Raw genomic sequence first — 19,681 nt, forward strand, 5'->3', positions numbered from 1 at the left:
TTGTCGTTATTTAAAAAAAAAAAAAAGTCAACAAATGAAATCGCAACCATCTTGAAACATTTACAACCTTGTGATTAAATATTACTGAACTGAAGCATGCTAACTCAAAACTTGCTCACTTATAATGACTGCGCATGCAATCAGTAAAGTATATATCACAGTATTCTTTTTAAAAAATATATATATATATAATAAAAATAATAATAAGTGATAAGTGTTTTTAGATTTGTGCACATTTTAAGAAGGTAAATATTTGTAACATACTCACTGTTGTGTGATTTAGTTTACACGTATGGTTTTTGTTTTCAGGCATTTTACCGGGCTTACCGTGTGATGACGCAGAGACCCGCAGTGCCTTTAGACTGTATGCTCCACTTCCTACTAGCGCACTGAATAGTAGTGAAGTTCGGATCATTTTAATGACTCGGCTCTTTGAATCTCGTTCAGCGAAATGAACGAATCATCTTAAGAGTCATTTTGTTTATTTTAGCAGAATATAATCAAAGTCTCTCTCTCTCTCTCTCTCTCTCTCTCGGAAACGAATCACTCTTTAAGACAACTCATTGTTCCCAAGTCATAGTACAGATTCGTTCAAAATGAACGAATCATTCATGAACGGTACATCATTACTGAATAGTAAACCTGAACAATACTACAAAATGCGCGTGACTGATATGATCTAGTACGTTAGTATGTAGTGAGAATACCTTCGACGCAGGTTCATATTGACACTGGATTTCTATGTTGACTTCTCCATAAACATTATGGACGTTTCCCTATGTTGCTGGAGATAACTGACTCAGTTGTATAGCATGTGGTAGGAGGCGCACTTAAACTGTCGAGTGGTCAGTATATGGCTTGTTCAGCTCGAGTCATGTGTCCTCACAGCTGTTTCCGGCTAGAACGCCGCTTATAGTTAGGGATGTAAAGACTCCTCATGTGGTATATAGATAGTTATATCCAAAACCAAACACTTAACGTAGTTAAAAGTTCAGGTTAGCTCTTAGACAATGGTTCAATTGGAACCTGTGGCATAGAAAGCTAACCTGTGCGGAGATACAAGCTAACTGCGAGTGTTTTTTTGTATGAATAGCATCTATTAAACGGTGACATAGCTGTGAAAATAACCAATAAACCGTAGTTTGAGAAACCTAGACTAACAAAATGAGGATTTTAAGGGCTTTAATGAGCAACAGATCAATCGGGAAGCTTGTTGATCACTACTCCAGGTTTTCCCCCTCACCTCTTTCTATGAAACAGTTCATAGACTTTGGTAAGATTCTGCGTAATAACTGTCTCTCAAAACGTACTGTCAAATTCAACGAGCTGTCTGCAAGCTTTGTGTGTCGTCCCCCCAGGATCAGAAAATGCGTGTGAGAAGACCTCGTTCATGTTCCTGAGAGAGGAGCTGCCAGTCAGGTTGGCCAACATTATGAAAGAGATTAACCTGCTGCCTGATAACTTACTCAGGACGCCTTCAGTGGGCCTAGTGCAGAGCTGGTGAGTGCACAGTTCCTCATGTAGACACACATATACACTATACACCAGACACTCCTAATGGGAATCAGGAGTGGAGTGCTATGAGCAATTCACGGTATAATAACCACTTAACCCAGTCTCGCAGAGTACACCACCTGTACATCTAGGGCCAGCCCAAGCCTTTATGGGGCCCTAAGCAGAGTTTGATTTGGGGGCCCCTCGGTGCCACCAATACAATTGACTGTTGTCAACGCTTGATTATTAACACTATAAATCTAACACGCCCATTAGCAGTTTTATTATTTGTAGCCGTGTTGCTTACATCATACAAATGTCTACGTGGCATGATTTTACCCTTCTGCGGTTTTTAAATTCAACAGTAGCAAGCCCATAGAGGTGGTCAGGTGTTAATTTGCACTTTATTACTCTGTAATATTCAAATGTTTACTATTACAGTACTAAGTGTTCTGCCGCCAGGATCCTGATGGGAACCAGGAAATGTGATCATATTACTCCTGTTTCGGAGTCCTTGCACTGGCTCCCAGTCGGGTTCCGTGTTGATTTTAAGATCATGATGTTGACATAAAAGGCATTACATGGCTTGGCTCCTCATTACATATCTGGTTTATTAATTCCTTACACCCAAAATTGCAGACTGCGCTCCTCACAGTGTAATCTGTTAACTTTTCCACAAACCTGCTTTTTCTCTCTATGCTCCTTCCCTTTGGAACTCTCTTCCTCTCGAACTCAGGGAAGCTCAGACCTTTGGCATTTTAAAAGCTCAACTTAAGACTTACTTTTTAAACTTGCATTTGACTGCTGATGTCTTCTTTTATTATTATTATTATTATTAATGTTGTTTTTCTTATGAACTTTTGTTTTATTTTTCAGTGTACTGCTTATTTGGTGTACAGTGCTTTCAGAAGATGCTTTTAAAGGCACTTTATAAAATAAAGTTTGTTATTTATTATTATTATTATTATTATTATTATTATTATTAAGTGGCATACTTAATGTGGTGTACTGAAAAATTGCAAAATAAACCAGCAGACAATACATTTACTGTAAACAAATTAACCAATTTAATTGATTTTTGGTAAAAAAATAAATAAATAAATAAATAAAACCCCAAAACAATTAGCAGTGTGCAAAAGTGCAGAACAATCAACTACAAATAAAATAACTCGGGATAAACAGTTTCTTCTTATATATAAAAAAAAGTGTAAATGTACAAAATGGACAATATTAAATTAAATACTTAATGACATAAAATGAATAGATTAGATGGACCTGTGACAAGATATGCCAGGGATGTTTTGCACAAGTTTGCAACAGACGCTTACAGAGAAGACCACCGCATTATTTTAGTTATTACTGTATACTATTATTATTTATGTTACTGTGTACCACAAGTATATTGTCAAACCCCCAAAATCAATATATTTCACAATGTCCCAGCACTGCTGATTGTTCTATTCTGATTGGTCAGAAGGTATTGATTAATTTTCCATACCAGTGTGGTTCAGATGGTATTTTAGCCGCAAGGTTTATATTAATGAGCGTGTTCTAAAATATTAAAATTTCTATAATCAGTTATTCACATATTGAGGTTTTGAGTGAGGAGCATTTTTGGCCTTCCCAAGAATTTCCAATGTCAGAGCTTTATAACAGAGCTAAAGCTGTAACTTTGAAAGCCTTCAAGGCAGAGAGCTTTGTGCTTTCCAGTTTCTCAGTAACCTGATCAGCTGTGTATCTTTTGATTTAATAACTTTGTTAGATTTATTAAAGACTATTTATATCTGTTATAATGCAAGAGGACAAGATCTATCTGTTTATAGTAATAAATGTCTACAGTAACATAAATGTAACTATATACATATAAAGTATGTCATTTTAACTAATAGAAATCATTGGCAAATTGTTGTGGTATAAGAGGAATAAATCTCCGTAGAGAATTAAACACTGTTCAGAGCAGTAACATCTCACAACCTAGTCATTGATTATTTTCCTAAAACAGCACGCACTGTCATGTTTAATACATTGCACCTCATGTGTGCTTTTTGTTGGCAGGTACATTCAAAGTCTCCTAGATATACTGGAGTTCAAGAAGAAAAATGCTAACACTGAAGAGGTCACTGCTGAGTAAGTATTTAAATGGTTTTATGTGTGTGTATATATAATATAATAATATAATATTTCAAAATTATTCAACCCCATTAGGGTAAGCATCTTTAGTACTTAGTAGAGCACTATTTTGCTGTTATGACCTGCTGCAAACGAGATGCATAGCCAGACACCAGCTTCTGGCAGCGTTCTTGAGGAATCTTATCCCATTCCTCATGAGCAGTGGCCTCCAGTTCAGTAATATTCTTGGGTTTTTGTATGCTTAGGATCATTGTCCTGTTGGAAAGTCCAATGACGCCCAAGCTTCAGCTTCCTCACAGATGGCATGGCGTTTTCTCCTAGGATTTCTTGATACTCCAATGAATGCATCTTGCCTTCCACACGCTGCAGGTTTCCAGTGCTAGAGGATGCAAAGCAGCCCCAGAGCATCACCGATCCTCCACCATGATTGACTGTGGACGGAGTGTTCTTTCTTCATTTGTCTTCCTCCAGACATACCACTAATCCATCGTGCTGAAAAGTTCCAGTTTTGTTTCATCGCTCCACAGAACACAATCCCCAAACTTCTGTGGCTTATTTATATGATTTTGAGCTGACTTTTCTTGTGCTTTTGTGTCAGTAGTGGTGCACGTCTTGGAGTTCTGGCATGGAAACCTTCCGCGTTTAGTACGCGCCTTACTGTGCTCACTGAAACCTCAGTGCCCGTTACCACCAAGTCTTGCTGCAGGTCTTTTGCAGTCACTCCAGGGTTTTTCCACAACCTGCCTTCTCAGAAATCTGGTTGTAGCCGTTGATAACTTCCTTTTTCTGCCCCATAAAGGTATTTCATTATTTTCTGCCCCTAGCCAGTTCAGGTATTTCATGTGTTCCAGCTTAAGCACACCTTGTGCAACTAATGAAGCCCTTGATTGGTTGTATCAGGTGTGCTTGAGACAAAATCTGTTTTGCATATTTGTGCTGTTATGAGGGATTCTATTCAGGGGGTTGAATAATTTTGAAACTGGTGGTCATTATAAGTCGCATTTTCAATTGAATTTGGGGAAACCACTTGAAGCATATGTTGTGTTGAACCAGTTAAATTGCTTTTGTTTGATTTGTCATTGTAAAAGCTGAAAGTCTGTAAATTTTGACAATAAACCTGATTTGCAATGGGGGTTGAATCATTTTGATTGCAACTGTATGTGTGTTTCCAAAACTAATGTGTCTGATCATTTCATTATGCTACTAGTTTCACAGATGCAGTGATCAAGATCCTTAGCAGGCATAATGATGTGGTGCCCACAATGGCACAGGGAGTGGTAGAGTATAAGGAGGCATATGGTACTGACCCTGTAACCAGCCAGAACATGCAGTACTTCCTGGACCGGTTTTACATGAGCAGAATTTCCATAAGAATGCTCCTTAACCAGCACAGTAAGATCCTTCTTCTTTGTCTCTGCCATCATTGTCATCTTAATATTTCCCACAGCATTAATGATGCAGCTTTATGGATTTCATTTCTACACCTACACTACATCTACACTTCTACACCTAAAACAGATTTGCTTCTATTGAAAGTTTTTCTACAGAGTTTAACCTTTTTTTCCCCAATTGTGTTTATTGCAGCGTTGCTGTTTGGAGGGAAAGTGCAGGTGAACCCAGCTCATCCTAAACAAATAGGCAGTATTGATCCTTACTGTCGTGTCACTGATGTGATTAAAGGTAGTAGCCTCAGACTATACGACAGCGTAAAATGCACGAAGTCAGATGTATTTGAGACTGACATCATTCATGCCCTGTTTAGCTGCTGTGGTTTAAAAAAAGTCATCACTTTAATCTAACAAAGTTCTTTTATTTCCCCCTTCAGATGCATATGAAAATGCTCGAGACTTATGTGACCGATACTACATGAACTCTCCAGAATTAAAACTAGAAGAATTCAATGGTAAGGCAGAAATCTGTTTCACCATCTGCCTTATAACGAGAGCTTGACATGGATAAAGCAAATTTTCTTTCTATAATTCTTTGTGTAGGTAAAGAACCCAACAAGCCCATAACTGTGGTTTATGTGCCATCTCATTTGTATCACATGGCGTTTGAATTATTCAAGGTACTGTGGTCAGTTACTCGCTCATTGTGCAGCAATAAGAGACCTTCATGTAGAACTTAAGTTAAACAATAATAAGCACAGGGCAATAACTGAAAGCTTATGCTGTATCTTTGAGGTCAGTAGGTTACTCATCTGTTCCATTTAAAGGGCTCTGATCTAATAATATGCCCTGTGACTCCTTCAGAATGCCATGCGAGCCACCATGGAGCTGTATGGTGACGCTATGGAGTACCCTGCAATTCATGTTAAGATTATCCTGGGTGATGAAGATCTCACTGTGAAGGTACACACACACACAGCACGGCATCTCACACTGATCTGTACCCTTAGGCTTTCATATTTATCGATCATAATACGTATGTTACATGCATATGTATTCACACTGTGGAATTGTTCCACATTTTGTAATTTTACAAACTGGAATGGATTATTTGGGATTATGTCATTAGTCTAACCAAAATAGTCCATAACATTGAAATGACTCAGTAAGGAGAGCATTAGCCTCTGACTAACGCCCTTCTTACCCGGTCGATGACTTTTGGTGGACAGTCTCCTCTAGATAACCATGGTTGTACCGCATTCTTTCTACGTGTTAATAATGGATTTAGTGGTACGCTGTGGGATGTTTGAAGTTAAGGATTTCTTTATATATATATAGATATCTATATCGCTAAACCTTTATATTTGAACTTTGACCTGGACTTTTTTTGATAGCCCCTTGGGGTTCATGATGCAGTTTGTTTAGGTATGGTCTGTAACAAACTCTAGGGCTTTCCAAGAACAGATGTATTTGGTAAATGGCACACTTATATAGAGCTTTTACACACTGTCCCATTCACACACACACACACACACCCCCCCCCAATGGTAGCAGGGCTGCCATGCAAGGTGCTAACTTGCCATCGGGAGTAACTTGGGGTTCAGTGTCTTGCCCAAGGACACTTCGGCATGTGGAATCATGTGGGCCGGAAATCAAACCGCCAACCCACTCTAGCACCTGAGCCACAGCCGCCCCAGTACTCATACTGAAATTGTGTAGATTCATGACATATAATCCCAATTAAGTCCACTACATATTCAGGTTGTAACGCTACAAAATGTGGAAAGGTTCAGATGGTAGCGTTTAATTTAACTTGATTACTTTTGCAGGATTTTTGATTTCAAATACATTTTATTAATTCAAATTACTCTTAGTTCAAATATCTAGTACTAGAACTTTACATAAGTTCCTTTCTCTTGTAGGTCAGCGATCTTGGAGGTGGGGTACCACTCAGGAAGATTGACAGGTTGTTCACGTACACATACTCCACTGCCCCGAGGCCTCAAATGGACACATCCCGCGCTGCACCATTGGTCAGTTTAATCCGTCACTGTCCTGCTGCCTGGAAGTATGATTTGGCTGTTTCAGTTAAGAACATGTAAGCGTTAAATTAAATCACACAAATCTGCCCTTAGGCTGGTTATGGCTATGGTCTGCCCATCTCCAGACTGTATGCCAGGTACTTCCAGGGGGAACTGCAGCTCTATTCAATGGAGGGCCATGGCACAGATGCTGTTATATACATCAGAGTAAGAGAGTAAATGTACATATTAAATATTACATTGTGTGTTTGGGGAACATTTGAAAGTAGCACAAAACTTTGATCAGCAAGGAATCAGCTGTGCATGTTGTTTTGAAAAGAACTCCATACTTGTATTGTGATCAGTAAGTGGGGATTAAAAGTCATTCTCTTCTTCTTAAAGGCACTTTCTACAGAGTCCATTGAAAGGCTCCCAGTATATAACAAATCAGCATGGAAACATTACAAGACCATGCAGGAGGCCGATGACTGGTGTGTGCCGAGCAAAGAACCCAAAGACATGAGCACCTTCCGCAGCATTTAGAGGCGCTGCACCAAAGACAGAGCACATACATCATAAATGTCGAGATTATATTAGTTGGAGTGCACATTAGGATGGTTTGTATAAAGTACAAGTGAAAAACACTTGCATTGAAATTATTGTACTGTAAATTAGCTTGAGTGATCTATTCAGAATCTAGTGTCAAATCTCAGTGTGAGATCCCATATAATCTAACTGATTCTCAGTGTTTGGATGCCTTTTGGTTAGATATTGGGCGTTACAGTGATTGCCAGTACTTCTTATGATGTTGTTTTTTTTTTAAATGTTTTGCAGCATTTAAAAAAAAATTTCTTTATAAAACATACTTGTTAAGCTCATAAGTGTTACAAATTTAATGATGCTGACTGGTGTAATGATAACTAACTAATTTCAATGTATGTAACTTTACTGACTACTAAAATCATACTAGCACACACACACACACACACAAACGTGAAAATAAATTTATTGGTGCAGCTTGTACACTCGTACCAGAGAAATAACTGGATATTAGGCTTTCCTCATGGTCCTGTATTGAAATAATTAAAATCCATTTATACAGTAACTACTAGGGCTTGGCCAATTGTATAACATTCAGGAGGAATTATAGCAGGTGGGATTAAGAGAGGAGATGCAAACAAATAGCGAACATTAATGATCACAGTACATCAACTTTTAACATTCTCCAATTTTTTTTATTATATATATATATATATATATATATATATATATATATATATATATATATATATATATATATATATATATATATATATATATATATATATATATATATAAAAAATTTAAATCAGCTGTAATTTGAAGTCTTTTCACTAATTCGAAACTAAATTAGTGGTAGCCTTTAAGATCTTGAGATGGTCAAGAGTATTACCATAACAACCGTAGTCAAACAAACTGCAACAACACCAAAATAATTTCACTTTTCGCTCTTTAGAAATTGCAAAATGGTCTTCCACTATGAGCTATTCTACTCAGTAGAAAATGTGTCCAAAAGTTTAATCAATAATGTTTTTTCTTCTGAAGTTAACAAATGTGTATAAAATATTTCATTTGTACATTTAAAAACCATGTCACCATTTGCCTCTTAAAAGACAAATGTAGTGCTTTCACTCAAGGACTGTACAATATTCCAGCAAAGGTTTATACAGGGGGACAGGAGACAGTTGTACTATTAAAATAGATAGAAAGATGTTTTAAAAACATATTCGTTCCAAAATTAGAGGCATTTGTATGCGAACATCTTGTCAAGAAATATTCTTTTGTCGTGCACATAAAATATAATAAAATCTGTTTGGTCTGCTAAAGCTAGCACAGAGAATTCACAATCATCTAGATGGTCCACACTGGCTGTAAAACATTTCTCTAACCAATGTAACATGGCCCTAGATAGGTCTCAGTCTTGTCAGTATGTTTTAAGAGTCCTGTTTAGGAAATTGTCTAACACTTGGCAAGAGTTGTACATGGAGCCCTTTAGGTTTAAGGAATCAGGCATAGAATTGGACAGCGTGGTAACTCTTAAATCTGCTATTTTCTGGTATGAACGATACTTCTTTGCATTAGGGTCAGGCAAGAGACATAGATAATATTTATATACACCTGCGCTGCACATTAGTGCCTACTAATAAATGATGGATTGATTTTACATCGCCATATTGACTGCACTAACATGTCTCACCTGCACATAACTGGTGAAGTAAACAGCAAAGGGCTGTCAGCTGCCTGTATGACACAAACCAGTGTGCGTCAATGCTTCAGAGAAGTAGAAATAAAGAGGAAGGAAGAGCGAGAGACCTAGAAAGAGATTAGGGTGGCCTCAGCAGACAGAGTCATTGTTGCTTGGCAGTCTCCCACTTCGTCTAGCTTCTTTCTCACGCTGTTTTTCCAGTTTCTCTTGGGCTTTTTTCATGTCCTTCAGCTTCTTCTTAATCATGGCACGGTCAGTTTGGCTAGAGACTCCAAGCACCTGAACCAGAAAAATAAATACGATAAAAAGGACCACATTTAGATTTTACAGTTCCTTTCTGATTTCTAAAGCAAAACAGAACATGTAAATTAATAGAGGGATATCTATGAAGAACTAAGCTTCTGCAGAATGTAAAGATGTGACTGAAAATGGGGACCACTAATCCAAGATCTACAGAAATATTAAACTAAAGCAACAAGCCCTCCCCGAACAAAATTAAACCTGCTTACCAATGATAAAATTGCTGTAACATGTGCCCTTGGGTAGTGTTTTGTTTTTATGCAACAATACAAGATCAGTATAAAAAAATTTGTTCAATAAATAATTTACTGTTAATAATATTCAAAAATAAACAATTCTTCGATGCTGCAATGTAGACTGTTAACAGTGAGCTTTGCTTGCTAAGCAACATAACAGGCAAATATTAGGGTATCATACAGGCAGAACAATGGTTTAAGTGTAGGTTTAATTTTTGATGCGGTCACAGATGTGCGCATATTGTGGATTTTACAATGGCTTCAATGCATCTCAGCCAATTTATAATAATCTTTTTACTCATTCAATTTATTACATTTTAAGAATTCACCCACTTTTAGTCGGTCACTGTCCAGATTCATCAGCTGCAATCCATCAACACCCTGCATAGTAAACTCAGGAGTGTACTGGTCCATGTTCATGCCCATCATCCAATGGCACACCTGCTGAGTTGTCCACTCAGAGACTGGACGATTCTGCCACTGGTAGTCTTTCCCCACCAAGCAAGGCTCATTATCCAGTGTCTACAAGAATAAACACGTGTGCCCCCCCCCACACAAAAAGATTAACATGACTTTGCAATTTCAGCTACACTTTTAGGAAAAGAGGCTCTATCTAGGTTTCCATTAAAAACCTGGAACCAATAACCATCCAAAAAACAAACAAAAAAAACTAACAGTGTATACTTTACATTTTTCTCTATAACTATTACAGTAAGAACAGTGAGCATTTCAGCCTAAAAAAAACCCGATCCAAAATTAGACACTTCCTGATAATCACAAAACAATGCACAATAGCATTGCAGCTGCAGCACGAACAGATTTCTCTCTATATATCCTTGGTTCCAAACAAAACCTTTTTAAATTAAATCATGCACACCCACTTCAAATATTTCAAGCGTCCATGGCATGCAACATTTAGCAACAAGGAAACACGAGACTTAAAAACTACATGAAGGTCAGAAATGAATCAATATTAAAAATATTTTAGGGCAATATGCAATCACAACCAGACAGATTCTCACTGCACATCAGGTCGCTTTAAAATAAATACAAGGTACGTATTCATTTTATTCTGTACAGACAGAAGTCATTATGGGGAGCAACTTCCCCTCTGAAGACAACTGTTGACCTGGACAGTAATTTTGTGTCACAGGCCTGAGACAGCAGAAACGTTAGTGTGTGGGTCGCAGTGCGCCACTCACCTCACTGGAAGAGAAGGTTAAAGTGTGAGATCGGCCTGACAGGTTGGGCTCTGCCACTAGCCCTGCTAACTCTGAACTCGGACTGCCCAGTTTCGAATCATCTAGCACTGACATGTTCTAGAACGAGTGAGGAAAACACAACACACATATATAATGGCTAGGCTAATGATTTAATGCAAGAATAGTAGGCGTTTTTCACTCAGTGTGGAACTGAATTCAAAACACTCACTCAGTATGACACAAAAGTGAAAATGACCCAGACTATAAAAACATGCTGGCCCCGCTGATATACTGCAAAACAGAGCAGACAGAACTTCCAGACTTGAGTCGTACATACAAGTCAAAATTTACACTCAACTCATGAAAAGAGTAATGGAATATTTCACAAGTGTGTTTTCTGTTCTGTAAAGATCATTTTCAAGAATCTGTGAAACCAGTGCTGTCCACAGAGGGCAATGTTCAGCGAGACCAACCGGCATGCACAACTAATAGTTGTTCAAACAACTAGTCTTTGTTCCATCAACAAATATAGAACTCAAACACTACAACTAATCACACAAAAGTGAACACTTCGCAACTCGTGATAACAGCACAGACATGCTCTTGATAGTGACGGCCATTAAAAAGGGTTGAAGCCTACTTAGGATCACTACAAGGTAAAGGGAAGACATGCTTTGTAACCAGATTTTACTGGACATTCAAGCAAGGTCAGGCATGAACTAAAGGATAACACTGCCCTAGTAGCATGCACTAAATAAAACCCAAAACAAACTACTACCACCATTCTAACTGTATAAGTAGGGAATAATAAATACTCTTGTCATTCCATCTCAAGTGGTACAATGCAGATTGCTCGAGAATTCTCAGAAATTTTTTTTTTGACTGATTGTTTGATTTTTTGACTATGTATTGGCATTGCAAAACCACCTTGTTTTACTTGGTTTAACTACAACAGCCATCTTTGTGTCATGGCACACAGCATATTTTGGTTATACCACAGTTTATGGTAACCTCAATATCTCGGTTCAGGATGGACCTAGCTCCCTGTAATATAAACTGATCTCTAGCGCACATTACAAGGTACATGTATATACATATATAATAAATTTTGCACATTCGTGTTCCTTAGAATTAGCACTTAAGTCCAAATGTAATGCTCAAGATTGCTCACAGTTCCAGTTTAGGGTCAATTTATAATGGGAAGGGTTCAAGTCTCAGTCTTCATATTTTTAGGGGGTACCTAGGCAACTATAGTGTGCATGCAGAACATGTCAGGTTTGAGACTTCTCTTATTTATTCTTTTTTTTTAATGGGGGCGAGAAAGTGCTGTTTATGTTGTTTATGACACTGTTCATTTATAAAACACCCAGCTGAACACTGTAATTACATATTTGGATCAAATCTATTCATGCATACCAACTTTACACCTGTACCAACATGAGCGATCGGGCTGGTTCTTCAAATGTGGCCCTCGAGGTCCACAGTCCTGTATTATAAATACCTCCAATTTCAAACTTAGTGTTTTTTGTTTTTTTTGTTTTTTTAAACAGCAGAATGATACCATAGAGGACTTGTTTCTGTCAAAATTTCAGGTTTGTATCTGGTCCCCCATGAGAGATATTCAACCAGAAACCGATGCACTCTCTCACCCTATGAAAATATAAATAATAGAAGTCTCAAAATTGAAATGGTTTTGCAATGCCAATACATGGAGGTAATCACAAAAAAAGAAAACTTAAAAACAGTCAAGCAAACAACTTTCCAATTACTGGACTGCTTGAGATGGAATGACCCTCATATAATGTGACTATGATGCTAGCTCACATCTAGAAGACAAGGTGAAATATACTGTACCAAATCTAAAGATCGACTGAACAGAGAGGACCAGGAAAGATTTGTCTGTTTGGAAAAAGGAATGTTAGGCAGTGACAGCAGTGCTATAATCATGGCCAGACAGTTTCCCATATATTTCTGAAAATCAAGAAAATATAGATTCATAGATTTCAGGGGCTTGATCTCAGGCCTTGAATCGGAGCTGATGGGTTTAAGATGGCTGATTGTGGGTGAAGGCCTGGGAACCCTTCTCTTCTGTCTCGCTTTCATCTAGCCATCCAAACTCTTGCCAACTGTCCTCCTTCTCTTTCAGCCTCTACTTTCTCTGTGCCTCTTCCATCATCTCTCAGACTCTATCCTTTTATCATTCTTTTTCTTCTCACTGATCTTTTTTTTTCCCTCCACTGTTTCCTCATCATCATCATTATTATTCCCTCTCATTTTTGACACGTCTCTCGCTATTATTTATCAGCCCTGTTCTCGACCACTCCATCTTTCTTTTATGCATTTATCTAACCTGACCTTGATCACATACTACCAGACATGTTGAAATAATGTTTCCTATTTTGGCTATGAAGCAAAATGGAGACAGGGGTAGTCAGGAATAAACACAGAGCAACCCATCTCACATTCCATTATAAATATTCAACTTTTTAACTATATTTAAATGCCATCATTTACTGGAGTAATCCCAGAGGGGTGATCTTGCACTGCAACCCAAGCTTCCATCCAAGTAAAGAATGTCATTGTACTGTACACATGAATATGCATAATGATGAGGACTTCAATAGTGTATGGAGTATGAGATCATCTGAGACTACATTATACAGACTTAAAGTCCTTACAGAAGTATTTAAAGCACAAATAAGGAAGCCCATCACAAAGCTAGTTACCTGAAAGCAAAGCAAGTCTTCCTATATCTTGGTATAATGTCTGGTTCAATACATTTTGTGTTATTGCGATACTAAAGGTTCTAAAGATATAGCTCTACTGCTAAGGATGGGTTTTACTTTCCTTCATCAAACACATTCCAAACATTTTGCCTTCAGTAAGTTACTCTGAACCACAGATCCCAATTTTATCATTATGAGAAAATTAATGGAGTATATTAATAACTACACCCCTCCAGGGTGTACCCCGCCTTGTGCACGATGCTCCCTGGGATGGGCTCCAGGTTCCCCCATGACCCTGAAAAGGATAAGCGGTATGGATGGATGGATGGATGGATTAATAACTACAAAGTCTTTATCAGAATAAGGCTCTGGGACAAGTGATAGCATGTCAGATTTGGGCGGACAATTAGCTGCAATGTCAGTAATAGTGCTAGTGTGATATATTCACATATGCTTTATGCCAAACAACCACACACTGCACTGTCCTAGCATAACGAAGCTCACTGTAGTAGAACCAGTGAAGGACAGAAGAAGAATCTGCCCGCACCTTGTTCTTGCCGTCCTGCTGTTCACTGGGTTCTGCTGCAGTTTGAGGGAGACTGCTGGTAGAAGACAAAGGTTCTCGGTCTCTCTCTTTGTCCTTATCACTGAACCAAGAGAAAGGCATGCAAGTTGGGATGGACGCCAAGGACTCTGAGGGCGAGACGTTTGGCCCCGACTCTTCCAGCAGCTCTGCTGAGCCTCTGGACATGAGAAGAGATTAAGATGGATTCAATTTTAAGATTAAGATGGATACATTGCATTAGGAACAAATGTAAACATAAGTATGTAAATAAATAAATCATACAGATTCAGTAGTGAAGGTGTGCATTCTGTACAGGATTCAAAGAGGACTTTTAGAGAGAATTAGGCATTTGGAATGAATTGCCTTTGCCTATATGTTCAGCAGTTCAAAAGCATAATCAAAATGGAATATTTCACAAGCATGTTTTCTGTTCTAAAAGATACTTTACAAGATTATGTGAAACCAGTGCTGTCCACAGATGGCAGTGTTCAGCAAGACCAACCAGCATGCACAACGAAAAGTACTTTTGGTTCGTTATGCTTGGTGCTAAAAGTACTCTTGGGCCCACACTTTACACACTTTACAACTTATGATAACAGCACAGACATGCTCTTGATAGTGAAGGCCATTAAAAAGGGTTGAAGCTCACTTCAATAAAATCCATTATAAAAAAGTGATTTAATATGATCCAGATATAAATTTGGTGTCTACCTGCTGTCCAATGACGCTCTGTCATGTTTCTTGTCGTGTTTCTTCCCTTTCCCACCAGACTTCCTGAGACCACTAGAGAAGAGCAAAGTCCAGATTCATAGGAAACCCATTACTCATTGCTGATTGCATTTGCGACCATTGGAAACTTACTCCACTTACCCAAAATCAGGGAATCGCCTTTTAGATTTTCCTGCTCCATCACTGGGATCTTCTAAAATAAAAATATAAATAAATAATAAAGATGTATTTAATGAAACATGTGACTTAGATAGCTTTGGCACTTGTCACACAAAGTTATGTGTAACCTTTAAAAGCTACAATTTTACTACTTTTTTTATGGAATACACTAGACAGTATTGCTAAGAGTGGTTCCATACAGTACATCAGATCACGCCGAATCAAAATCACAACTATTTTATATGCATCATGTTACCTTTAAATTCTTTGCCTTTTCCTTTGGACTCTCTCTTCTTGACATTTCGAAGAAAGCTGGCAGAGGAAGAGTCTTTTGTTGGGGAAATGGAGGGGCTGTCTGTACTGGTTCCAGTGTAAGACTGAGGGACTGAGAGCTCTGTGGTGCTTCTGGAGGTGCCCACAGGCCGGGCAGTGCCATGTTCCTCCTTTTGGCCATTAGCTGGCTGAGAGATGGGAACTAGCAGGGACAGACTATCTTGGAGTGACCTCCTACGATGTGGAGGACCCTGAGATTCCTCCTCTTCAGCCTAGAGAGTAAGACAGAAAAAAGGCTGTATTTCATAAATAATCATTATTTGATATTCTGCCATTCATGCGTGGTATTGCTTTATGGTGTTTGAGTCATTTATTATGTAATATGTTGCAGACCTGAGGAAGGCATGCTGGCGAGTTGCTAATCTCTCGGAGTTTACTGCGAGAAGGTGGCTGCCGTTTGGACTTTTGGGCTAGCAGGCCTTTGGCCCGATGGGCACTAGTGTCCAAAAGCTTAGTCTCAGGCACAACTTCCCTCCAGTCAGTATCTGAAAAGTGCATTGAGAAATACAAAGGACACAGTTACTTACAGTATATTCCAGCGTTTCACAGACACTGTTTGTAGGAAAGAATAACTGCCTCAGCAGATAACATCTTTAAGGATGCATCTGCATCAGCTGAATGTCCAAAGGTTTGTGGTGTTCAGTTATTATATGATGCAACTTAAAGGGGCCATATATGATTTTAAAAGTTCATTATTTTATTGGGTGTAATAGAACAGGTTAACATGCTTTAATGTCTCAAAACACACATTATTTTCCACATACTGTACATTAAGGCAGTACCTCTATTCCCAGTCTGTCTGAAACACTCTGATTGGGTTCTAGTTTCTCCAAAGCCCCGCCTTCTGAAAACCCCAGAGTGCTCTGATTGGCCAGCTGACCCATTGCGTTATGATTGGACAAAAACCTCAAGTCTGTGTAGATAATGTAACGCCCCTTATCATAATCGTGAGCTTTAGCTTCCAAGGTTTCTAAAGCAATTCTAAACACTGTTAACAATGTCACCGGTTTTACTGTATCAGTTCGAGCCTGATTCTGAAAATGTGGATGATCGAGCCGATCAGTCACAGTGGTAAGTTTTTTTTTGTAACTCTTAACTTTCAGATACGATGTTATAACTGTTTAATTTGTCTTCTTCACTATAACAACTTTATTTCCAGATGTGACAACATAAAATACAGTTTAAAAAAATGTTCATTAAAAATATTAAAAATGATGCTGATATTTCAAAGTGTGACAGAGACATTTGTGGAAGCAATAGCAGAACTTTGATCGAGGCGTTTTAGGCAGATCTGGAGCAGTGTTCTCTTTTAGATAGAATAAATCCCTTTGTGTGAGACTGTGAACCTTGTAACCTTGCAGATCTTGTACATGCACAGACAGATACATTACACACTAAAGGAAAGGGAAAACATTATATGACCCCTTTAACTCGAGTACCACATCCTTTTCTGTTTTAGCAAAGATCATCCCAAATGCGGGATTAACCAAAAAAATAATAAATTAAAATAAATAAATAAATAAAAATAATATCATCATCATCAATAATAATTACTGGTTAATGCATAACTCTGAACTTGTTTGACTGTAGTCTTGCCACAATCCTAGTTTAACAAATATACAGTATCTCACAAAAGTGAGTGCACCCCTCACATTTTTGTAAATATTTGATTATACCTTTTCATGTGACAACACTGAAGAAATGACACTTTGCTACAATTTAAAGTAGTGAGTGTACAGCTTGTGTAACAGTGTAAATTTGCTGTTCCCTCAAAATAACTCAACACACAGCCATTAATGTCTAAACCGCTGGCAACAAAAGTGAGTACACCCCTAAGTGAAAATGTCCAAATTGGGGCCCAATTAGCCATTTTCCCTCCCCGGTGTCATGTGACTTGTTAGTGTTACAAGGTCTCAGGTGTGAATGGGGAGCAGGTGTGTTAAATTTGGTGTCATCGCTCTCACACTCCCTCATACTGGTCACTGGAAGTTCAACATGACACCTAATGGCAAAGAAAAAAAGAATTGTTGCTCTACATAAAGATGGCCTAGGCTATAAGAAGACTCCCAAGACCCTGACACTGAGCTGCAGCACGGTGGCCAAGACCATACAGCGGTTTAACAGGACAGGTTCCACTCAGAACAGGCCTCGCCATGGTCGACCAAAGAAGTTGAGTGCACGTGCTCAGCGTCATATCCAGAGGTTGTCTTTGGGAAATAGACGTATGAGTGCTACCAGCATTGCTGCAGAGGTTGAAGGGGTGGGGGGGTCAGCCTGTCAGTGCTCAGACCATACGCCGCACACTGCATCAAATTGGTCTGTATGGCTGTCTTCCCAGAAGGAAGCCTCTTCTAAAGATGATGCACAAGAAAGCCTGCAAACAGTTTGCTGAAGACAAGCAGACTAAGGACATGGATTACTGGAACCATGTCCTGTGGTTTGATGAGACCAAGATAAACTTATTTGGTTCAGATGGTGTCAAGCGTGTGTGGCGGCAGCCAGGTGAGGAGTACAAAGACAAGTGTGTCTTGCCTACAGTCAAGCATGGTGGTGGGAGTGTCATGGTCTGGGGCGCTACAGTTCATTGAGGGAACCATGAATGCCAACATGTACTGTGACATACTGAAGCAGAGCATGATCCCCTCCCTTCGGAGACTGGGCCGCAGGGCAGTATTCCAGCATGATACCGAGCCCAAACACACCTCCAAGACGACCACTGCCTTGCTAAAGAAGCTGAGGGTGAAGGTGATGGACCGGCCAAGCATGTCTCCAGACCTAAACCCTATTGAGCATCTGTGGGGCATCCTCAAACAGAAGGAGGAGGAGGAGAACAAGGTCTCTAACATCCACCAGCTCCATGATGTCGTCATGGAGGAGTGGAAGAGGACTCCAGTGGCAACCTGTGAAGCTCTGGTGAACTCCATGCCCAAGAGGGTTAAGGCAGTGCTGGAAAATAATGGTGGCCACACAAAATATTGACACTGGGCCCAATTTGGACATTTTAACTTAGGGGTGTACTCACCTTTGTTGCCAGCGGTTTAGACATTAATGGCTGTGTGTTATGTTACTTTGAGGGGACAGCATATTTACACTGTTATACAACCTGTACACTCACTACTTTACATTGTAGCAAAGTGTCATTTCTTCAGTGTCGTCACATTAAAAAATATATTCAAATATTTACAAAAATGTGAGGGGTGTAGTTTACTTTTGTGAGATACTGTATGTGCAAAGTCTCAATAAGACTCAAAGAGGTCCTGCAGATAACAACATGATTCACAACTGATCCAGATGTGTACTATACATGTATTTAACATGTACTGTATACTTATATCATATTAAACATAATGCTGATGTTTCAAATAGGAAATTCTATTTCCAAATTCTTCCACTTTCTGTTGACTGACTATTATTTGAAAAGGAACCATAAAAACATGAGTAATTTATGCATCGAGTACTTGGTTATACAGTCTGTTAATACTATATCATTATCCTAATTCCAGCCATATTTTCGTTGTGGACCAAGTTCTGCTACTGAGCAGTGAAAACATTTCAGCTGCAAATCTAGAAAATCCAGCCAGTTTTAGAACACACACGAGCCTTTTTCTTCTCTTATTTGTGGCAATTAAACGAAAGAAATAATGTTTTGAATTCTCTTTTGCACTCGAATCCAAAAATGGCTTTTTAGTAACATGTTTAACAACTAATGCGGTATAAATTGCAGATACTGATCCCTACTCCTCAATACTTATCAAAACAGTTGCAAATTCGTGTTTACCTAGTAGAACTGAGTCTGCAGGTTTATTGTCTAAATCTGCAGACCGTTCAATGCAGTTTTCTGCTGTAGAGTCCGGAGGTTTCTTACAGGATTCCAGAGCCTCAATCTGTTAATAAATAAATAAATAAAACATTTAAAAATAAATAAACAAAAAAATCAGATTTGGAGAGAAAATAATTGAGAGAAGAGGTGGGTGGGTGGGGGTACTTTAGGACCTCAACAAACTGCATCCATCCCTACCTCCTTCTGTAAATTCTCAAGCTGGGCTTTGTAAAAGCTTTCTTTCTCCTCCATAATCTTCTTCAGTTCCTCCTCCCTCTTCACAAAGTCAGATTCTCTGCAGGACAGAATAACTGAAATGTCACAAAACCTCTG

At 38.7% G+C, this 19,681-nt stretch overlaps 2 protein-coding genes across 2 annotated transcripts in view; one reads left to right on the forward strand and one right to left on the reverse strand.

Moving 5' to 3' along the window:
• Window positions 1-566: 566 nt before the first annotated feature.
• Window positions 567-8,054, forward strand: pdk1 (pyruvate dehydrogenase kinase, isozyme 1). Its single transcript, XM_017469455.3, has 11 exons — window positions 567-1,273; window positions 1,359-1,500; window positions 3,550-3,621; window positions 4,832-5,016; window positions 5,209-5,304; window positions 5,450-5,527; window positions 5,616-5,692; window positions 5,877-5,975; window positions 6,935-7,045; window positions 7,148-7,261; window positions 7,436-8,054. The coding sequence occupies exons 1-11, from the start codon at window positions 1,165-1,167 to the stop codon at window positions 7,574-7,576; spliced, it is 1,224 nt and encodes a 407-aa protein (XP_017324944.1). The 5' UTR covers window positions 567-1,164; the 3' UTR covers window positions 7,577-8,054.
• The window catches only part of ppp1r9ala (protein phosphatase 1 regulatory subunit 9A-like A), a 36,813-nt gene continuing 25,155 nt past the window's right edge, over window positions 8,024-19,681 (reverse strand). Inside the window, exons 10-20 of the mRNA XM_017469441.3 lie at window positions 19,547-19,643; window positions 19,307-19,412; window positions 15,862-16,013; window positions 15,452-15,740; window positions 15,178-15,229; window positions 15,019-15,090; window positions 14,290-14,485; window positions 12,871-12,915; window positions 11,017-11,133; window positions 10,148-10,336; window positions 8,024-9,557 (exon numbers count right to left, since the gene is read on the reverse strand). Of these exons, the coding sequence (XP_017324930.1) occupies window positions 9,408-9,557; window positions 10,148-10,336; window positions 11,017-11,133; window positions 12,871-12,915; window positions 14,290-14,485; window positions 15,019-15,090; window positions 15,178-15,229; window positions 15,452-15,740; window positions 15,862-16,013; window positions 19,307-19,412; window positions 19,547-19,643 (1,465 nt within the window). The 3' untranslated portion in view covers window positions 8,024-9,407. The remainder of the gene's footprint in view (window positions 9,558-10,147; window positions 10,337-11,016; window positions 11,134-12,870; window positions 12,916-14,289; window positions 14,486-15,018; window positions 15,091-15,177; window positions 15,230-15,451; window positions 15,741-15,861; window positions 16,014-19,306; window positions 19,413-19,546; window positions 19,644-19,681) is intronic.

This window comes from Ictalurus punctatus, chromosome 6, assembly GCF_001660625.3.
Source record: "Ictalurus punctatus breed USDA103 chromosome 6, Coco_2.0, whole genome shotgun sequence".
NCBI lineage: Eukaryota > Metazoa > Chordata > Actinopteri > Siluriformes > Ictaluridae > Ictalurus > Ictalurus punctatus.